General features: G+C 36.6%; 1 protein-coding gene across 33 annotated transcripts in view; it reads left to right on the top strand.

Annotated features, from left to right (window-relative positions):
• The window catches only part of esrrga (estrogen-related receptor gamma a), a 255,344-nt gene that overhangs the window by 225,807 nt on the left and 6,433 nt on the right, over window positions 1-23,104 (top strand). For all 33 annotated transcript variants that reach the window (XM_073927129.1, XM_068214375.2, XM_073927116.1 and 30 more), the window contains 1 exon segment: window positions 19,930-20,199. In XM_073927129.1, coding sequence (XP_073783230.1) covers window positions 19,930-20,199 — 270 coding nt within the window.

Raw genomic sequence — 23,104 nt, 5'->3', positions numbered from 1 at the left:
TTTAAGCTGTTTAGAAAATCTTAAATATTATTTTCTGTCATCATGACAGATTTTTTTTAAAAATCAGGGTTTAGAAATAGGTGTTAACTATTTTGTTTAGAATTTATTTGTTATATATTATTTTATATAACAATTTGTTTTATAATTTGTTATTATTTTTGATTATTTCTTTCCATTAAGCATACAATTGGGGGGAAATATACAAGGGACTAATAATTCAAGGGGGCTAGTAATTCTGACTTCAACTGTATATCAAAATAAATGTTGTACTGTATATGAGACATATTTTATATATGTAAATTCCAAATATGAGTGACATATTTCTTTAAATCAGATTTTTATATGGGTTAGCACAGATAATTTTAGACAAAGTTTTTCTGTTCAGCAATGAGACAAATCCACATGACAAAATAAATATTATTTAATAATAATAGACCCATATATTTTAAGGCAGAACAATAAACTATCAAACACACACTCCCAATATGTAGTGTGCTTCTTTTTACATCATTATACCTTCAAATAATCAAAATAGTATAATGAAAACACATAATCAAATAGGAATTGATTATGTTAGCAACACAAGATTAATGTGATTATTGCTCTTCATATTCAAGCATTGATTTCCTATTTGAAATGAATATAGCTGTTCTTGTTTTCACCCCCCTTTTTTACTAATAAACTATGCATCACAGCACAGGGAATGATTGTCAACCTGAAAGACCACACAATTCCTGTCCTACACCACTCTTTACATGCAAACGCATGTGTCTCAGCCTGTTGGAAATGCAACTGACAGAAGTCAGATTTGCATCATGCTTCGCACTCACACTCGCATTTGTTTTCATACGACAAAGCCATGCATTATGCCAGTGTCTATCTGTCCCCTTGCATGTCAGTCTTCATAAAGGACGTATTTGCTTTAAAAAGGCTGTAAGAGATCTCACTAGGTTTGACAGTAACCTCCTGGCCTCTCACCAGCACTGCATTCGTACCAACCCATCAGGCCCTGTGTCTGTCCCACAGCCAGCGGGGGGCGGCCCTGTGTGATTGCCCGTTGAAAAAACAAGGCATTATTGCTCATTTTTCCCTCTTATTAGTTTGATTACATTTGCAAATCAAATCAATCCATCAGGCAGTTTGTGAAGGGCCGCGTCCTGCAATCTGAAAGGGCCTCCTAGTAATCTCCATCTAATAAGATGCAAATGTGTCACATCAGTAAGTAACCAATAAATCATCGGCGCGTCTACGCCAATCATTAACCATCAGAATGAACAGTCATATTTTAGTATTTTCAATTTGTGATATGCTAGTGGAATATAAAGATAGATGGACGTAATTATACAAACCAAACTCTATTTCAATCCTCCCATCTCCAGAAGCAGATTTGCTGGGAGGTAGAACAGGCCTGTCATCTTATTATAATATTTTTCTTTTCTTTTTTTTTCTTTTTGGTGGTCTGGAGGTTCAAGCAAAGTTCACAGACAGCCTTGAAACGACCCTCCCATAAAGAAGGCAACCCAAAATATCAGTTCAGGGGGGCGTCATCTCCATCAAATGGAACTGAATTGGAGCTGCCGGTCGGCTCTGAGGAATTATACGCTTGCACGTAAGCGTTCCAATGAGGCTGTGAGTTAAACAGGCAGCTCTCGAAGATGTGCAACATATTGCCTTGGTCCTGTACACCCGCCTAATCATGATGTAAATTATTATCGATGTGGTGGCAAGGCGACACGGCCCGTATATGGTCATGCCCAGTATGTTGCTTATGAATAAAGTGATTGGCCATATTTTCAACAGAGAAAGTGTCCTCTTCACACAGTGCAAAGCAGAACAGGGCTTCGTATATGTAGATTAATGGAAAACCTAAAGTGGGAACAAACCTCTGAGCATAAGTAGGTCTATGACTTGACACTTTTATTTTATTTTATTTTAAAAATGTAAAGAATATTAAGTGTAACATACACCTTTATTTTATTATTTATTAAATTAAACTTTATGTATAAATACAGTTAGTTCCAAAAATATTTTGAATACATTGACACAATTCTAACATTTTTGGCTCTATACACCAACACAATGGATTTGAATAATGAGGGAATAACACACACCTGGCCATGGTACAGCTTAGAAGCCAACTGTCCAATTACTTTTGGACCCTTAACAAGTGGGAGGCATATATGCAAACTGTTGTAATTTCTACAGCGTTCACCTGATTTAGATGTAAATACCCTTTAAATTAAAGCTGCCAATCTGCAGTTAAAGCATGTCTTGTTCATTTCATTTGAAATCCATTGTTTTGGTGTATAGAGCCAAAATATATATATTATATTTTATTTCTACAGATATTTTTATTAATTATTTATTTCTCATATATTTAAAAAAATGGTTTCCTTTTCCATTTTTCACTGACCCATGTTCTCATCCCGAATGAGCTTTTAGCCAGTCCATATTCAAAGAGATTGAAAAGCAATACTGCCTCAAATACAGCACAGCCTTTCTCACAGACTCTCACGCATGGACGTCTCAACATCTAAGTGTCCTCCTCCTCATCACCATATTTCATATTTGAATGTAAATTCGCATTTAAATATCTGCTACCTTCAGTGTGTCCAAAATGTTCTCCCTTCCCTTTTTTTCCCTCTTCTGAATTTCCCTCTCTGCTTCTTTTGTTGCAGTCCCTCAGGTATAGAGAGTTTCCCTCCACAGAACCCCTTCTGTACTTCTAAGGCCGAAGAGCCATTGTGTCTCGCAAAACTGGCATCAGCATATTCCTTTTCCCCTCATTCTTTCCTCTCTGCATATTTTGCACATAAAGTGTGGCCCTCCTCAAATAAGCCCTTGTGTTTATCATGATCGATGCTTTCATGCATTACTCTGTTATTCTCTCTGTTCTGAAATAGCCAAACGTAAAGATTAGCAAGTGCAGATTGCCTTTCTATATATTCATTTCTATGTGCCTGTGTGTGTTAAACAGACAGTTCACACAGGCATTAAAATCACAGCATCATTTGCTCACCATGTCAATCAAAACCACTTCTTCTTTTTAAAAGACAAAATTTGATTTTATTTTCATACAATAAAAGTCAATGTGGTCCAAAATCAGGACTACTCGGTATTGAAATATATACACACACACACACACACACACACACATATATATATATATATATATATATATATATATATATATATATATATATATATATATATATATATATATATATATATATATATATATATATATATATATATACATATATACATATATATATATATATATATATATATATATATATACATACATATATATATATATATACATACATACATACATACAGTTGAAATCAGAGTTTTTAAACCTCCTTTGAATTTTTGAATGTTTAACAGAGTAAGCATTTTTTTTTCTTCTGGAGAAAGTCTAAAAGTTTTTAATAATAAAAGAAAAGTTTTTAAAAAATTAAGGTCAAAATTATTAGCCCCTTTAGGCTATTTATTTTCAATAGTCTACAGAACAAACCATCATTATACAACAACTTGCCTACATACCCTAACCTTTAAAATCTTCTCTCCGTTAAACAGAAATTGGGGGAAAAAATTAACAGGGGGGCTAACAGTTTAGTTGGTTTAATGATTCTGACTTTAACTGTATATATTTTATGATATTTAGTTTTTCTGCATTATACTTTGCGACATACAGTAAATACAATTTCACCAGAAGGCGTGAATTAATCTATTTGGAGAGAAATCATAATTTTAAGATTGGTTAGGATATTGTACAGTACTGCGTTTGCAAAACTTACAATAAACAAATTACAATCATAGATAAATAAAATAGAGCACAGATACAAATGAAATACTGTAAACTTCTTTGGTTTTCTGAGGAGTCTTACAGTATTCACGCTAGAGCTCAACAATATATCGTTTGAGCATTGATATCACAATGTGTGTATCCACAATATTCACATTGCAGAATTAGATTGTTTATTTAATATTATTTCTTATTTCTTAATATTATATAAGATTTATTTCTTATCATCTATACAATCATGACCATTTACATTTGATGGTTCAATTTCTGTACTTGAATACTGTTTGACTCCCCTGAAAATGGTTTATTTAACTTTTATTTTTGCTCTGTTGTGTTATATGATTTTAAATGTATTATATTTTATGCAGATGTACCGCATAGAATACTTATTACCATAGTGGTGTTAGTGAGGCCAGCAGGGGGCACTCAACCTGTGGTGTGTGAGTCCTAACACCCCAGTATAATGAAGGGGACTCTATACTGCTCAGTGAGCGCCGTCCTTCAGATGAGATGTTTAACGAGGTCCCGGCACTCCGTGGTCATGAAAAAAACCCATCCTGGCCAAATTTGCCCACTGGCCCTTTGTCCATCATGGCTTCCTAACCATCCCCATATCATAATTGGCTTCATCACTCTGTCTTCTCTCCACCAATCACAATGGTGGTGGATGAGGAGATTCCCCCCAATGTATATTGTAATTATTATTATTATTATTATTATCATCATCAGGTTAAATTATATTGTTATCAAGTTAAATTATATTCATATCGCAATATATATGGCAAAAAAAAAAATCTAAACATCAGATTTTTTCAATATCGTGCAGCCCTAATTTAAACACAGAGCTTGTGTTCAGACCTGTAAATAATCTTTTTAAAGCTACTATTATACTAATTTATTGTGTTTTTTAAACTCTTGAAATGTTTAATTGTCACATATCTTAAAAACACATGCAAATGATAAACTCTCACTACAATACGGATAAACTTTGAAATGGCAATCTGTCGTACCTGATCAACTATAATCCGCCTGGACATCGCATATGCTGCAATATGACTATTGCGACATTGATGCTGAAACGATATGTTGTGCAGCGCTATCCAAAACAACACTGATCATGAATTCTCTTTCATTCTTCAAATGTGTTATGATAAACCGTCCATTCTACCTCACTGCTCACACACACATTTCCGAATTCCAAACGGCCGACTACTTCCTTCACACGCACCACTGCCTTATTTCCAACTGCGTAATCAAATGCAGCTTCAACACTCGCTCACGCCAGCCGCTAAACAGCATTTGGGTTTGTGCTGTGGATTTATAGTTTATCTTTATCTGTTGCTTCATCTGTGGGTAGCTATTACGCCAGCCTGGCCAGCTTATTGTTTGGGCCTGATAGATCTGTGTGCAGTCCATCACTTGGAGCCGTGCGCCCGGAAAGCCATCGGCCCGCCTGATGATGAAATACGAGCTATCAGCCTCAGTAATGGCTGTAAAATTTCATAATTACACGGCCTTTATTACATTGCATAATGACCCTGAAGCAGTATGGAACAATTAATTAAGATTTTCAGCCGTGGCTTTTGCAGAAATTAAAAGGTGCTCATTGCCGTGGAATGGGGTAATGTCTTGTCTCGGAAGCATTAAGGTGCGTTTTAAGCGCGAGACTCCCTGTCTGTCTGCGTGCCGAGTGTTTGTGGAAATGCAGGACATTCCTCCGCTTCTGTTTGTCTGGCCGGATCATGTTTGAGAGAGACGCTAATCCTCCGGTATGAAATTAATCCATGCAGTCAGGCCTCTATCAGAAAGATCTGGATGTTTTTTTCTTCCCCCAAATTTAATCTCCAATGATAAGCATATAAATAATATGCTGCGGTAATCGCAGTTATTCCATGTTTGGGAGAAGAATGTATCATCAGTTTTTTTTTCTTCCCGTGTTATTTTTTACCACAACGTCCAGATGAGATAGGGTTTGTCAATACAGCCTCGTAAAGGCTTTATCGATCAGCATGGGAAAACAAATGAATCCGTATAAGTATTTGCCCCGCACCCCTCCCGTATGCGCACACACATATGCTCTCACGCTCCTGACTATATGCCGTGGCAAACTAAGGGGGCGTCTGAGGCTCAGACTTAAGCCCTCAACTCGTGCATCTTATGGCCTTTACTAACACATCCTTTTGTGCCTGATGGAACGGCGGTGGTTGCGTTCAACAGTTTCTGCCAGCGGGAGCCGCTCCGACCCCCAAAGGGGAGTCGCACATCAAAGGCATCCAACTGGCGCAGGAGTGAGTCTGAGAGCTCTAGAGCTCTGAGTAAACTGCACTAATACCTCCTAATAGAAATAGGACAAAACTGCTGCCATTCCTGTAAACTGTAAGACAGAAATCGGGAAGAGAATGCCCCGTGAGAGAAAGGAGTGGACATGTTTATTTTATCTGTTTGCCACATTAATAATTTCATTAGTTCAACTTAACTTTTTCCCCCAAAAAATAATAAAATCTCCAAATCCGTGACAAGCTTGAGATTAATAATATCATCTTCCTACCCGAAACCCTTAAGAAGCACATCTACATTCAAGAGACTCTGGGGGAAAATAGGAAAAAGGTGTAATTAAAATGTAAATATTGATATTTCATTGTTGGAAATGGCTGTGGTTAATGTCACTCCATCTGTGGAGCCTCTGCCATGGATGCTTTATTACAGTCCGGGGAGCAGCCGCCCTTCTCCGCCGCCACCAGGGCACATGTGCTTGTTGCTGCCTCGTTTCAATACGCAATTAAGTGGAAAAGTACAGTCCGAACAGTAATCCATGCTATCTTAAGCAGCTGTCTGGGTATATTTAGAATTAATCTCCACCACCAATCGGCCTTAATGTATGCAATTAAGAGTCTGCCGATTGCTAATTAGGTGCATTAGAATCAAGAAGCCATGCTAACGCGACGATGCAGCATCTTTTCTGCTCCGGTTGGAGCAAATCCTGCAAGACAACAGCAAACAATTAAAAACCTCGTGCAGCAGGACATAAAATGGCACTTGTTTCTAAACCAATTCAATTAACAAGATTGCAACAAATTTGGTCTCAATTATCTGACAAACATCCCAGGAAATAAGATACTTAGTAAGAAAAAAAAAAAATGTATGGTGAGGTTTGATTTGATTCACTGGAACTTACAGTAAGTTGTTGGGCTGTGCGATTTGGGGAAAATATCTAATTGTGATTTTTTTTTTTTTTTTTTTTTTTTTTTGACAGATATTGCGATTTGATTTGCGATTTAATTTTGTAGTCAAGTTTCAGCTCAATAATCTAGGTTGTGGCACCAATTCTGAGACAGCTCTTAAAAATGACCTGTTTTTGTTCTGTGTCTGTGATTTTTAACCAAAATATTTTACTATTACCAATGCTGTTCTTCTTTGATATTAATTTGTCTATTGTTACTTCTGAAGTAGCAGACACTATTATCCCACTTGTCTGAGCCTCCCTGTTTGTTTTCTTTTTTCTATTTTTATTGTGGGCGTTCCGCATAGTTCAGTTGTGCAATCCTGATTGGGCAAAATGAAAGTGTGCTCACTCAATTGGCTAGTAAGTCTGTGACACACAAATGGCAGTCACGCATTTGGCCTGGGCGGGGGAAATTGAATAATATATATATATATATATATATATATATATATATATATATATATATATATATATATATATATATATATATATATATATATTGTATATAAGTATTATGTTTATACAATATACATTTCAAATCGCAACGTTTCAAATCGCGATTGCAAAGTTTTAAAGTGTGATTGCAATTTGATTTCAATTAATCGCACAGTCCTAGTAAGTTGGATGTGCTAAGTTTTTTTTTCTAAAGCTGCCTTTCCATTGCATGAGACAAACGACAGACTGGAAGTAATTCATTTCCATTGGAGAGTAGTCCGGGAGCTGCTCCGGTAGTACCAATCATCTCCATATGCGGAAAATTCAGATACGATTTGAGCTGTGGATACATTGAAATATTTGAACTCCTGCGACTAGAGCGTATGCGACCAGATGTGATGTGTTCCAGTGTTGTCCAAGCAGGTCTGTGCGGTCAAGATGAGAAATATAAGTTTTTTTTTTTTTTTTTTTTTTTTATCAGAAAAAAAGTCTATATTAAAAAATAACATTTCTATTCTTTAATATGTAATAAAAAGTATTATTTTAATGCTGTCTCCACATTCCCTTCAAAATGTTTTGAGGTCTATTAGTTTCTAGTATTTATTCAACCATGGTGAATGCACGAAGAATAAAGGCTCTTTTTGCACTTTATTTCGGACACCACGAAAATCAGCTTCTTTCCCATGGTGCACGACAATACTGAAAATTCTGTGCAATTGCCACAAGGGGGCATATTCCGACAGTTGTGTCCAATTATCGTATGCAGTGGAAAGGCGGTTTAAGGGTTAAAAAAATAGAATTGATTGATGTTCATTGAAAAGATCTAGAAGAATATGCAACAATTAATTGAGCACAGTACAGCCAAGTACAGTACGTGCTTATAATAAAACAATAAAATGGCAGTTTTGTTATTTTTCTTTATAGTCCAATGACACAGTTGATAACCTTTGACCCTATTGCTACACCTTCCCACAGAATAACCCTTTCTAAAGATTTAGAATTTTCAGTTTCTAAAAATCTTCACAAAATGGAAAAAAAATAATAAGCGGCAAAAAACATAATTCCATTTTTTCTTAAATAAAAGCCTGAGGGAAAATCACTCTATTCTGTTTAAGTCTATTGAATGGTAAAGCAGTGGCCAGCAGCTGTTTAACACCATAGCGGTACGCATGTGATCATGGTAAATGCTGTACGGCAGCGTGCCTCACACTGACAGGTGAATATTTGCTTAGCTGCTAAATGGATGTGGACAGCTATGGCGGTGTTAATGTGTTTTCCCTCTTAAAAAAGTGTGATTTTTCTCTCTTTCCCTCTCCGACTGGTGTTGTTTTGTGGAGATGAAAGGCGGCCGGTGATAAAAGCACAGAGGAGCGCTGCGGCGGTTTGTGTGTATGCGGCTCCTGTCATCACTTCCCTCGTGTCCCCCAACCTCCTCACTGAGGGGGGAAGGTAGACTAAAGACCCGACTGTTTACACACAAGCAGAACACTCTTGTTTGCCTTTTCATGTTGTTTTTTGATTTGTGCGAGACTTCTGTAGGCTAATATTTGCCGTTTATTTGGGTGGGAGTTGTTGGGGTGGAGGAGCTTTCGCAGATGGCTGGTTTAGCTGGTGAGGAAAGAGCGTCTCGGAGCCTCGCTGGGGCAGTAAATGGACAGACAGAGACTGGCATGGTGGTTGTTCCTGTCTCACCATGGCCTTTGGCATCATTAGCCTCACCACAGGCTTATCTGTAAGCTTAGAGTAATCACCAATCAGCTGAACGTTTTCCAAAGAAACATTCTTTTCATGGCTTATTTTGAAGATCGGGACTAAAAAAGAGCTGTTCTAGTGACTCAAATATACTGCATACGCTTTATAAATTATGTGTCATAACACAGTCTTTTGGGTACAATATGGACAAACCAAACATTGGGTTAATCGTTTAAATTCAACTTAATTTTTTACGTTTAGTTTGTCCATATATATGACCCAACATGGGGTTATGACAACCCAGCAATTTTTGAGTGAAGTCATTTATGTATTTATTTATTTATTGTATTTTATTAATACACAGTAATTTACCAAATTGAGGGTATATGTGAATTGACCTCAAAACTTTGACTATGTATGTATTCATGTATTATAAATGCATTTACATCAAACCAAACATATATCCTGCCTGAAAGTGTTGACATTTATGTCTATCCAATTAAAAGTAATTGATGCTAATTATTGGTACTAAAACAGGAGCCTGAAGCATTCATGTCCATTTTCAATTAGTCCCAGGTATATTCCAAAACACATATTATGTGTAGATAGCTTCTATGTTGTAGACACTCATGTGGTCAAATGCATTTCAGCGGCTATAAGATTCTTCCTACTTCCTACTAATCTTATAAATCTTAAAAGATTTTTTCAGCACCTTAGCTGCGGGATTGCAGTCGTTGAATTACAGAAATTTACCATAAATAACAGACATTAAATTACAGAAATTTACTGTAGAAAACAGCCATTAAATTACAGAAATTTACTGTAAACTAACAGATGTTAAATTATAGAAATTTACTGTAGAAAACGTATGTTAATTTACAGAAATTTACCGTAAAATAACAGACATTAAATTACAGAAATTTGCTGTAGAAAGCGGTCATTAAATTACAGAATGTTACCGTAAAATAACAGACGTTAACTTACAGAAATTTGCTGTAGAAAATGGCCGTTAAATTACAGAAATTTACTGTAATATAACAGATGTTAAATTATAGAAATTTACTGTAGAAAACGTATGTCAAATTACAGAAATTTACTGTAAAATAACAGACATTAAATTACAGAAATTTACCATAAAATGGCAGACGTTAAATTACAGAAATTTACTTTAGAAAACGTCCGTTAAATTACAGAAATGTACTGTAAAATAAAAGACGCTGAATTACAGAAATTTGCTGTAGAAAATGGACCTTAAATTACAGAAATTTACCGTAAAATAACTGACATTAAATTACAGAAATTTACCGTAAAAAACTGACCTTAAATTAAAGAAATGAACAGAAATTTACTGTAGAAAACGGCCGATAAATTACAGAAATGTACCGTAAAATAAAAGACTTTAAATTACAGAAATTTACCGTAAAATAACAGATATTTCTGGTAAATTTCTGTGATTTAAAGTCTGTTATTTTTTGTTAAATTTCTGTAATTTAACGACCGTTATTTTACTTTTTTTCATAAAATTACGGATTGTTTTTACAGTGTATATACAGGGTGCGAATTACAGGGGGGTTTGGGGGTATTGACCCCTCTAATTAAAGCTTGATCCCCCCTGAAGGCTGTCAAAACAACATGCATGGGGTGTCAGCCCTCAAAAAGTTTCTTTGATCTGCATCTTAAATAATAATATTAATAATTAAAATAATAAATAATATAATCACATTCAAGTACCCCTATAACGGTTCATACCATTGCGAATGCATAATCGCACCAATCGGTCTATGCAAGAAAAAAAGTGTTCACTAGACACTTTTCTGTAAAATATGTTTGTTTCTAAATATCGCCTAAAAGGAAAGTCAAATTATACACAGTTTTTATTGTTAGACCTACAGTAATCTCTAAAATAGCTAATCAGAGTATACTGTTGGTCAGAATACACTAAATATCCCAGAAAACACTGAAAACTCTAATACGTTTAATTAATAAATTAGATGTAATTTAAATAAATGCATACATTTGATTCACTGAAGCAATACACAAACTAATATATTGCAGAAAAATTTGACCTCCCTTATCGTCAATGTATAATTTGCACCCTATATTTATTATTATTATTATTATTATTATTATTAAATGCTGCTCTTTTAAGGCGACATGACAACTTGGGCTACTAATATTACTAAGTCTCTCCTTCGGTCTCCCAGCACTATTTTTACAAGTAGATTAGTCACCGTGTCATCATCGTCTTGACAAAGTGTGAAAGCAAAGAGAGTGTATATTTACACAGGAGCTCAGGAGGGAGCCAGGATACATCAAATAAACATCCAGCGTGGCCGGCATGAAGAATAGCTCTGATTCTCATTGCTCAAGCGTGTTCATTTACCCTGCAACCATGAGAAAATAAAACAGGGGTGTTGCTGAGAGTGAGACGGAGGACACGTGTGTTTATATATGACGGCTAAGCAGAGCTGCTGAGGTGAAGTGTGCCTTGAGGAAGACGACGACGACGAGGAACCGCTGCCTATGTGTGTGTGTGTGTGTGTGTGTGTGTGTGCATTTGTCTCGGCGGGCCTTCTCAGTGTGTAAACGTGCAGTCAGAAAAGATTTGGCAGACGGACGGCCGGTGGTTGCTGTGAGGCCTGGTGGTGAGCAGTCCTGCCCGGTAGGGGTTAAGTTCGCATGGTTGCACCGCAGCCTCTTTCTGTCAGCCTGTGCTACTCGCTGCTTCAATGCTTATTTCTTCTGAAAAGCGACTGCAGGTTTCACAAGGCCTCAGCCATCAGATACCTTCTACTGGTGTAACCTTCACAGATCCACATACTTAGCCTTTCCTCCCCATCTCGCACAAAGTGCATCAGTTTACTGAGAGAAAAGAGAGAGATAGAGAGGAAAAGAAAAATTGTGCTAGTGGCAAAATCCCCTTCAGTCCTGCTGAAGAGAGAGAGTCTGAGCTGAAGCTGGTCTCCAGGCTAAGAGAGTTAAATTGAGAGGACGTTACTGGAGATTGAACGCTGGATCAGATAATGCCCGTGTGTCATCAGGATGGGGCAGTCTGCTTTGTGTCTGCCAAATGAAAAGGACCATTATCAAGAGTTACATGGCTTGTTTTTTCAAGCACAATAAATAAAAATAAGGTAAATTATATAATAATTATATAAATTAAAATTAATAATTTATAAATTAATAAACGCTATTTATTTGATCAGTCTTTAAAAAAAAAAAAAAACTGGCTTCATTTTTTAAGCTGAATCAAATAATAATTTGAAGTAATTGCAATTAAGTTACTGATTTAAAATATTAGACTGAATCTTGTATAACTTGTTAAAGATTAAAATGAAAGCATCAAAAGCATATGTCAAAAACGACTTTCTGAATTATTAACATTTCATTGTATGAGCAATATCACAATACTAGCAATATAGCTGTATATCAGCACTGGAGGGATATAAAGCCACACCACACTGCTACTCATGTGATATTGTGTTTATACAACAGTTTGATGGCATAATCATGTATATAAAAAGAAAATCAAAAAAAGAGAGTCTAAAAACCCTTTTGTACGTGGAACTACTTTCTCCCGCCATTCATCCACATCTGCAACTGACGGTCAGAAGAGCTGAGGTCATTGCTAGTTCACCAACGTCACTTTAGCGCTAGTGTTTAAATGATTCTCTAGCGTAATGTCTAAAGTGATGACAAAACAGGTGATTTTGCTCACATTTTTGATTATAAGGCTGAACGACATGAATCAGGATTTCAAAATAATTAACCCCGATAAAGCCAGAACAAAGCAAACACTACCAGTTTCTGTGGTATAAATACAGCACTGCAACATACAAAAAGAGATCGACTTAGAATGCCACTTATGCCGAGTTCAGACTGCATGATTTTCAAAGTAGTCGCGTCACAGATGTTTTCACACTGCATAACTATCTGGGCTAGCATTTTGTCACTGCTTTGTTTACAGTGCAAGATGGATTGGCGATAGGGACTTTCACATTGCATGACTTTACTATAGGAAGAATCACCGACAACTTCATCCAAACTACGTCTCACAGCCAAAAACACGTAGTATATCTTTTGTTATTAACTACATAATGAGAAAGAAGCCTTTAATGGGGTAGAAATGTACATATTTGCTCATCTGTGTTTAAAGGGAATTAGCCATTTCTCCTCAACGTTGCTAATAAACTCATTTCTTTCTGTATGAAAACTCAATTCACACGGCATGATTTGAATCGCCGACAGCTCCAGATATTTAGCATGCCAAATATCTCGCTGGCATCGGCGACTCATCTGCGATTCTCTCAGATCGCGTCTTTGATAGTTCATACTGTGTGATTGTCACTCACGTGCACGAGCACCGATTTGCCTGTGATTTCAGGCATTTGTCTGCAATTTCTCAAAACCTGTCGGCGAGCCAAAATCGGGGCTAAAATCACGCATTCTGAACTAGGCATTACCTGATTTACAATGGTTTGTTAAGCTGTAGTTTGAAATTTATGTTGAGAAAATGGTGTTTTTCCTCCCCTAAGGACTAATTATGTGTTCTCTGTTGCCATCTTGTGGCGAAACGTCAACCATCACTTTCCATGATCGGCTCAGAAAAAACTGCAAAGTTACAATCTAAAAAATCCTCAAAAGTACATTATGTTGTCCATTAGCAGCAATATTTGTCAAACTGTAAATTGTCCTCTGCTTGTTGCTGTATGTGGGTGGTGTAATACACAAGGGTGAAAGGTAAAGAGGCTGTAGGAGTGCTGTTATTTGCAGAATATCACACGGCTATCAGTCAATCAGATTCTAGAAGCAGACATAACTGTATATATATATATATATATATATATATATATATATATATATATATATATATAGATAAATAGATGTGTAGATATACAGTAAATATATAAATAAATACACACATAAGTTACTACTTGTCTAGTGTCATGCCTGCACCGAGTCAATAAACTTCCTCTTGTTACAGGAAGTCCTCTGGGGAAAGGGTTGTACACATTCACCACAGCTGAAATGACAGCGATACGCTTTAATTCGACTCTTTGGATCCTTTCTCACGCAGCAAAGCATCCAAAGGTGAACTGTAATCACAGTCGCCGCCGAGCTCTTTTGTGAAATGAAATAACAGATGAAAAGGAGGGAGGAAAAAAAATGCATCTTTAAAGTTTGCCCTCGCGTAAATGTCAATAGAGAACCTTTTCCATCATCAGCAGTAAATTCACATTGATGGCTCTTTTCTTCTCTTTATCGATCCGGCCATGAGAACGTAGATTTGTATCTGTTAATTAATGCGTCCTGAAACAGCATTTGTATTAATCAGGGAGATAAGAAAAATTGGATGCCTGCACTGGCATGACAACCGTAAAAGCGCGAGCCCCCTGATAAAATCATTGATGGACCTCAATAAAGAGGGAGAAAAAAAAAAGTTCTTCCTTCCACTCAATAAACTAATCATCCGGCTTTTAATTATTCTGCGGAGAGATGTGTGGAGATTGGGGAATGTGTAAATCTAATTATTTACTAACAGCAGTGTCTGAGAGGGAGGGCTGGGAGTGGCACAGGGGGAGCTCTAGGCGATGGGCTCCGTCCATCTGCCACTCCACACACCCGCCCCCTGCTCTCCGTTTGTCCCTCGTGCTCCCATTCTCTTTGTCCCTCTGTCGGTCTTCATGTATAGTGTCTTCAGTCTTCCATCATTAATGTGATTTGTTTCTACTGTTTTGTGATGTCACCAACCGAAAGCATTATTCTTGTCTTCCATTGGTTGATCCGGTGTTGATGTGGTCAGAGCAGCAACACATTTATTTGTGAAGTACCTGTACTGTACTTGTAGTGGTCAATAATGCTGTCTGCAGGGGACAATAAATGCTTTTTAAGGACCCTACATCCAAATCTGAGCAACAGTAAACTTGGCATAAATGAGTTTACTATGAAATATAGATTTTGTATGCATTAACTATAATATTGATTTATTGGTTTTCTCTTATATTTCAGACATTCTTCTGCACATTGCTTAAATCAGCGTGTTTGCTTGCATTAATAGAATTTTGGAGCGAGCATTTTTTTTTTTTTGTAGAGTGAGATGTTATTGGTGACTTTAACAAAATTTATGTGATTTCAGCAATCATTTGTTTATGACAAAAAATCTTGCACAATGTACAGTAGAGCAATATTAATATTCTCTTTTTTTAACTTTATTTTTATACATTAAAACATTTTACAGAACTAAACAGTCAGTGACTGCAGCAGTAAAAAAAAAAAAAAAAAAAAAAAAAATATATATATATATATATATATATATATATATAATTTTTATTTATTTATTTTTTGCTTAAAGGGATAGTTCTGCTAAAACTAAATTCTGTCATCATTTACACACTCTTTATTTTTTCTGAACCTGTTTGAACACAATTTTTTTTTCATTTTTGGGTGAACTATATCTTTACTGTAGTGACGGTTGGTTTGGAATAGACCATTTTGAGGGATGTAAAGAAAACAATGGTCCCAACGTATTTCCTGTTTTGCATTTTAAATTTCTATAGATTCTTAGAATCCAAAATGAGACACATATCGTAATAACATTAACAGTATGATAGCTGTTTAAGCATTTAGTTATGATTGAATTGTTACAGTTATGAAATAGTTTGATAACAAGCAGGGAATGTTCCTTGGCCAGTGACATGACCACATTGAAATGGTCTGTCTATTCATCCTGTCCCTCCACCAATGTGATTGGATGGCTGGCTAAAATGACAATTGATGAATGCTGCATTTTAATAAAAGGTGAACATTCTTCAACATTCTGTGACCATTATTTTAAAAAGTGTGGTACTTACATTGAAAACTGAAAAAAAAGGAAAAATGCTTTGGTGGAAAGATCTTTAGTCAAATGAGCTTACCAAATCAAACAAAAAAGCTGAGAATAAACTTTTACAAAAATGCCACTTACAAATGCAATAAATTATACAATAGCAATGCAATGTACTGTCAAAATCATATTTATTTATCATGTAAATGAATATTCCCTTTCGTATCTGCAGTGATCCGAAGTATGTCAGTGGATATTTTTCCAAATGATCAACATTAATAAGGGATTACACTTACCTCTAAGGAGGCCGTGAGGATCTGATCTTATTTTTAGCCCATGCCACCTTTCATTGAGGCCAGTTTGTTTGCAAGAATGCCGCAGTCTTGCATTAGACCCCCTTAAGAAATTCTTGGCTTAATCCCTTTTGATGATTTTATTAAGTAGTAGAAGATGGCCCTGCCAACTGGCATTGGGCACACTTGCACCAGCAGGCCAGGAGAGGCACCAACTGCTCACCAGCTCTTAGTCTGCCTCTAATGAGATCAGAGATGTTAACAGTTTGGGATAATAAATTAGCAGTTGGTATAAACAATAGCCCCAAACCTATACCTAATGAGCTCCTTGCCATTAGTGATTAACTGGCAAAAAAAAAGAGATTTCAAAATAAAAGAAATGAGCAGAATTGCTGTCTTTCTCTGAAGGCATTTCTGCACAACAGATGTTGGTGAGCAGCTCTTTCGTCTCATTCCCCCGCCACTCAGATTAGCCCCCGTACTGTCGCAAACAGAGACGCTTCATCTGTTGTGGGAAGAGCAGAACCGCTGAGATGAGACGAAAAGGTCCAATACCAACAGGTGCTGTTGTGCCTGTTTTCACCTTCAGATCTGATGGAGAGCTCCAATGCATTTATGCGGTTTATACATAAAACTGCTTTCTGTCATAAGACTGCTTTCATGCTTTCAGTCAGCTTTAGTTTCGAAGAGTGCTTGCTTTTTTTTTTTTGTCTTGTGCATAAATAAAATGTTTCAAAAAAATGTAAATTGATTTAAATTAATTCAGTTTTTTTTTACCTATTTATGTGTTCATTCAAATTATAATAATGTTTATGACAAAAAAATCTATATATATATATATTCATGTTGTTTATAATTTACTTTTTATTTTACCTAAAGGGAATTTAGAAAGTTAGGTTGTTAATTTTCTCAAAATTTCTCATATTTTCTATTATTAATATTCATAAAATGTATTATTTAAAAAACAAATTTTATTGTAATTAACAGGGATGTCCAGATCCGATCACAGGATCAAAAATTGAGCTCGATCACTTAATTTTAGACTCAATCATAATCAGACGTTACCTCCCAATTAGGACTCAAATATATATAGTAGCACATATATATGCAGTGGCACAGAGTTAGACCTATTTTTTGAGTTCACACAGAAACAGTAATGCGTGTGGAATGACATCATTTTTTTGCAAAGACGCAGCTCGAAGCGGGAAAGCACGTGTATGTCTGCGGTCTGGAGGTATTATGAAGTTGATGAAGACAACATTAACATAGCAAACTATGAGGCATGTAAACTTGAGATTGCCTGTCGGGTATTTTAAGTTAAGGTGCTATTTATTCATATTTTTACATTTACTAGTGCACTAAAGTGCAAAAGTAAAGAATTGATGTTATTATCTTACTTGACTGTTCAAGCTACCACACAGAACTGCTCTGTTTGTTAACATATTGAATGTTAAAATAAGGAACATCCTGGATCTGTTTTTTCCCTCCTCTTTAATTTTTTTATGTATTATAGAACTATCGGATCGGGTTTTGGTATCAGCAGATACTTAAAATCTAATGACTTAGACTCGAAGTGTGATAAACCTTCAACAACGATAGAACCTTTTAAATCCACAAAAGCTACTTTATAGTGAAAAAAGTATCATCATTTAATAATAATAAAAGTATCAATACTTTGATCATTAACATGTATGAAATTGGTAACATTTCTCTAAAATGTTTTTTTGGGGTACCAAAAAGGTTTCTTGCTGGCGCCTTTATTTTTAAGATGGCAATACTAGGAAGCATCACCTGGTACTTCACTATTAAGTATGTTCCTCATACCTAGAACCATGTTTTAGACAGACAAAAGCCCCATGATAGTCAGCTTCAAACGAAATTCACAAACATGAACTTCAACAATTTCCAGAAAAAAAACACAGAAAAAGCGGAGAAAAGTGTGTGCAGAGTTGGGGGAGGAGGAAGGAGATGGAGTTTGAGGCAAGCAATTAGTCTTTCAGTTGGTGTGATGGGAAGAATTGATCCATGCTGCATGTTGGGGGAGATAAGGAGTGCCCTCCCTCAGGATGCCCCCTGGCCTGCAGCGCGCCAGCAGATGAGAGCCAAGGCTCGTGCGAGGGCCCTCAGTTCACTCCCGCTGGAGTTTTCCTTTCCATTACACCTCCAGAATGTCAATGCTTCTTTACTAACGCAACCGCAAACTTCTGACAACCAATTGAGCTTTTATGTATCGCCGCTGAATGTTGATTTGAAGCTGAACGTTCCTCATTGAGTTGAACAAAGCTTTTTTCTGGCTCTTTATTCAATACTTTCTTACTTATGCAGACGCACACTTCTGACAACCAATCGAGCTTTTACTGTATGCATCACTGCTGAATGTTGAATTTCATCATTGAGTTGAACAAAGCTCTGTTTCTGGCTTTTCTCAATGCTTCCAAACTAACCAACTGAGCTTTTTTCCTTTATTTTTCATTTCACTTTACATTCAAGGCTGAACGTTTAACTTTTAGTTGAACAAAGCTCTTACTCTGGCATTGGTAACTGTAAGACTGAACAGTTAAGTGAACTCAAAATCTGACTGTATAAAGCTGAACTTAAACTAACTGAGTTATGGCAAGATATTTAAGGGGGAATGCTTTAGATTCTTATTGTTATTGCTTTATTTTATATTCTTATGTTTAGAATTTTATTGTTATTATTTTTGTTATTGTTGAAATTTATTTTAAAATAAAAAAAATAAAATACATACATTTTAAGTTCATCAAACTAAACAAAATACAGCAGCAATAAATGTATCAAAATAAAATGCTGTATTTTTGTAAAATGACATTTCTTTGCAAACCGTTCGTCAACAGGTCTTTTGCATCAACCCCTTCACCACTAAATTAACATAGGGAAGTAAACAATGTTTGATAGCAACAACTTTTTTCTGCCACTTTGTTTACCTAAAGGGAGAAGTTGTGGCGTAATTGTAAGTGAGTTGGACTTGTAACCCAAAGGTAATTTGTGTTTCTCTTAGAGTTACAAATTACAATCCATCCATTATTTGTACAGTATACTCAATTTACCAACATTATTTCAGTTCTTTTTTAACTGAAAGAGTCTCGGATTACCCCCATTAAAAACACCAGCACACCTTATTTAGGTGTTTATATTTCTAAAGTTCCTCTGCATTTCCACCTGCAGCACTGAGACTGATGATGTTCTCAAGCTGCTCGTTCTGTTCTTTAGGACTGAGATTTTATTCAATCTCATTTCTTAAGGAAAGATGCTAAATTGTACACTAGACAGCCATTATATTTATGGTCTTAGCATCAGGAGTGGTTGTGTTAGCATTTCACTGCATATCATACTGTGTATGACTCTGTATGTGACAAATAAAAATTGAATGAGCTAAAATGAGTATAATACAATGTTCTGTTATATTGAGATTCGTTTGAAATTTTGTATAGTTGAAGAGCATAATGTTTTAGGGGAGGATGGGTTGAAAAAAGTTTTTAAAAATAAGCAAAAAGATTGCTTATAAATGTAAATCTACTACACAATCAAAAACTTCTGACCACTAATTGAGTTTGTATTTTATCACTGATAAATGTTGATTGGAGTGATCTGATATTGAGTTGAGTTGGTCTCTTTCTTTGTCATTTTTCAGGCTTTTCCACACTGTCGCTGGCGGATCAGATGAGTCTTCTGCAGAGTGCGTGGATGGAGATCCTGATCCTACGTGTCGTCTACCGCTCACTGTCTTTTGAGGACAAGTTGGTGTACGCTGAGGACTACATCATGGATGAGGATCAATCCAAACTGGCGGGTCTGCTCGACCTGAATAATGCCATTCTTCAGCTGGTGAAGAAGTACAAGAGCATGAAGCTGGAGAAGGAGGAGTTTGTCACTCTTAAAGCTATAGCCCTGGCTAATTCAGGTAAAATTAGTTTTAGTTAAAACTAGACTTTAGTCAAAGAAGGCACCATTGTTGGTTTGATATGTGTCATTTGTGTTTCTAAAACTGGGTCAGTGTGATTATACTTTAATTTTGTCCAAGTTTATTAATGTATTCATAAATGAATTATAAAAGCAATTTATCCATAGTATGATTACAGTATCTTATTTGATTTAAGAAGAAAATTAATCAAAATTCAATACAATTGTCTTGATATACAACATTCTAATTCTGCGTTCATTACATGTTAAGTCAATGCAAAGACATGATCAGACATCCTGTGGCGCGATACAAGCGAATGAGGTGGCGCAATACACGCGAATGAGGTGGCCCGAATGGCATGATTCGCGCAAATGAATCTGTACAAGTTGAGTGTCTTGTGCAATTGCTGCGCGTGTATTGCGATTTTCGTGCAAATCGATGAAGTTCGAAAATCCGAACTTCAACAGACATTCAAGCCGCGTTAACCAATCAGGAGCTTGCTCTTGTGGAGGCGTAATTATGACATAGTGCCTGTTGTTGGTGTCCTGGGAGAAAATCCTCCTGCCAACACCAACAACAGTTTATCAAATTGGGCTAGGTTCAGTCAGAAGCACAGCTAAAAGCTTCCTTTATCTAGGTTAGATTTCTGGAGGAGTGAACTCATAGAGCTAGGAGCACCTCTGAAAGGATCCAGTGGACTCAGACATGGCTCCAAATGAATTGACACTGTTTTTCAGCCTTCATAAAGCACATAAACTCTATGTTAGCCATTTAGCAACGAAGCTAGAGTCACAGGGCATACAGAAGCCCTGCGTCTGTTGTGGAGTGTATTTGATGCGCAAATGATTTATGCTGTGTTATGGTGTGAACACAGCATAAAAGAAGAGTGCCAAAGAAAGTCTAAAAATAATTCTCTCACAATAATTTAAAAAAATATATATTACTAATAATAATAATGAAAAGATTTTATAAGGTATCTTAATATGGTATTGCAATATGATATCCTATAAGATATCTTAAAATGGTATCGTAATATGGTATCTTTTAAGGTATCTTAATATGGTATCGCAATATGGTATCTTATAAGGTATCGTAATATGGTATCTAATAAGGTATTGCAACTTGGTATCTCACTATATTGTGCAATTTTATCTGTCATTTTTGTTAACTTCATCCTAAATTTGGTGTCCTCTCTGATTAAAGTCTATGTTGTATTAAATTATACATTGTTCAAATTGTGGTTTGATGTGACTGTAAAGTTATCCAGGTACAGCTCAAGAGATATATCAAGATCTCTGTGTTTCTTTCTCTCATGTTTTGTTTTTCTCAATTCACACACATACTCAACAACAGCAACACACCAAATAATGTTCCCACCCCTCCCCACCCCCTTTAAACCCTTCAAAAGCACGTCGGCCCCTATCCGAATTAGCATAAGTCTCTGCTCAGATGCCTCTTAAGTAAGGAGCCCATCACTATGCACCTGCATGTCAATAACAGGCTCTGATGTTGTCCACCATCGACAGTCACACCATGGCCCTCTGGCTCCCTTTGTGTTGACCCCATCTTTGAACTTTATCTTGGTTGCTGGCCAGTAGTTTTCCCTTTAATTACAAGAAGGAAACTGTCAATAAAATCTGTTAAATGGGACGCAATGAGCAGCTTGAATGGGAGGGCGGCTATTTGTTCAAATTCTCCAGCGCTCAAGGTATTGACAGTTTGTTTTCTGGGGCCATATGTGACGATCAATCTCCGGCTGGGCCTGGCCATGCTGAAAAATGAAAAAGCAGATTGCTCTTGCTCGCTTGTGGATGACGGCTAGCTGCATTGGCCCTAGCCTGGAGACACTGGGGGCCGTTCTGCCCAAAGTGCACCCCTGAGAGAACGAGCAAGCGCGTGACTCTTTTGAGAAATTCTTTTTTAATTGATTGCACGATTAGCAGTTCATCTCATCTTGTTGACGCACACGTTGGCGTGCCAAAAGCAGGTAAAAGTGATCGATAAGTGGTAGATTTATTCATACCGATGTCGTCTTTTGTTTATGTTTGCTCCTTTTTTTACTGAAGCATACACAATGTGGCTTCCTGTAGCCTGATGCATGGGCTAAATGCTAGTCTCGGCTCTGGCTTTTTCCTCTGCTTCTCGGGTGTCATTCTCTGTATTTATCGAGACTTTCTCTCTGCGGCTTCTCTCCGCACTCTTCTCTCAGGAGAGACATGCATCATGTCCGATTTCAAAGGTGAGCTATTTTGTCACTTCTTTTTTTGGTGGAGCACAGAGTGTTTTAGACAGCTTCTAAAAAATGATACACTCCACCATTTTCTAAAGCCTGAGGTGTTGGGTATTTCCGCTCAGAGCTAATGTATTTCGCAAGTATTTCAACAGACATAGTATTGCTTAAGCAATCAATGTCAAAGCAACATTTTTTGTCCTTTTTATTCGAAAGGTTTAGCTTTACATTGTATAAATGTGACATAAGAAAGGCAGAAAGTAAACCTGTAGCAGAGGCTAACTAGCTTGAGCTAGAGGCTGCTGTCTTAAGCATCCTTGTTAACACACCTGCCTCCTATGCTGGAGACATTGGTTCAAATCCCACTTGGAGGTGGTGCAAGTAAAACTGGATGAGTTTACATGGATGGACCCAGTGTCACAGATGTCAGCTAGTAAGAACTGTTTGATTAAACCTCCCACCCCTAGGCTCCATACAGTAAATGCTGCAGTCTTAGGCTGTTTTTCAATTCTAAGATTGCAAAGAATGGACTTGCATTCTCGTGGAGACCAGTCTTGCCAAATTACCTCGAAAGAACGAACTCAGGAGACCATGAGAAGAGAGAATGTGTCCTGTGAGAAATTAGATGTTGCGTTCTTCCCGATGGTCACGAGACCTTTACGCGTCTTTAACAGA

The sequence above is a fragment of the Danio rerio genome, chromosome 17, assembly GCF_049306965.1.
Source record: "Danio rerio strain Tuebingen ecotype United States chromosome 17, GRCz12tu, whole genome shotgun sequence".
NCBI lineage: Eukaryota > Metazoa > Chordata > Actinopteri > Cypriniformes > Danionidae > Danio > Danio rerio.
Note: the sequence above shows the minus strand (reverse complement) of the source record. Positions and strands in the feature narration are given on the sequence as shown.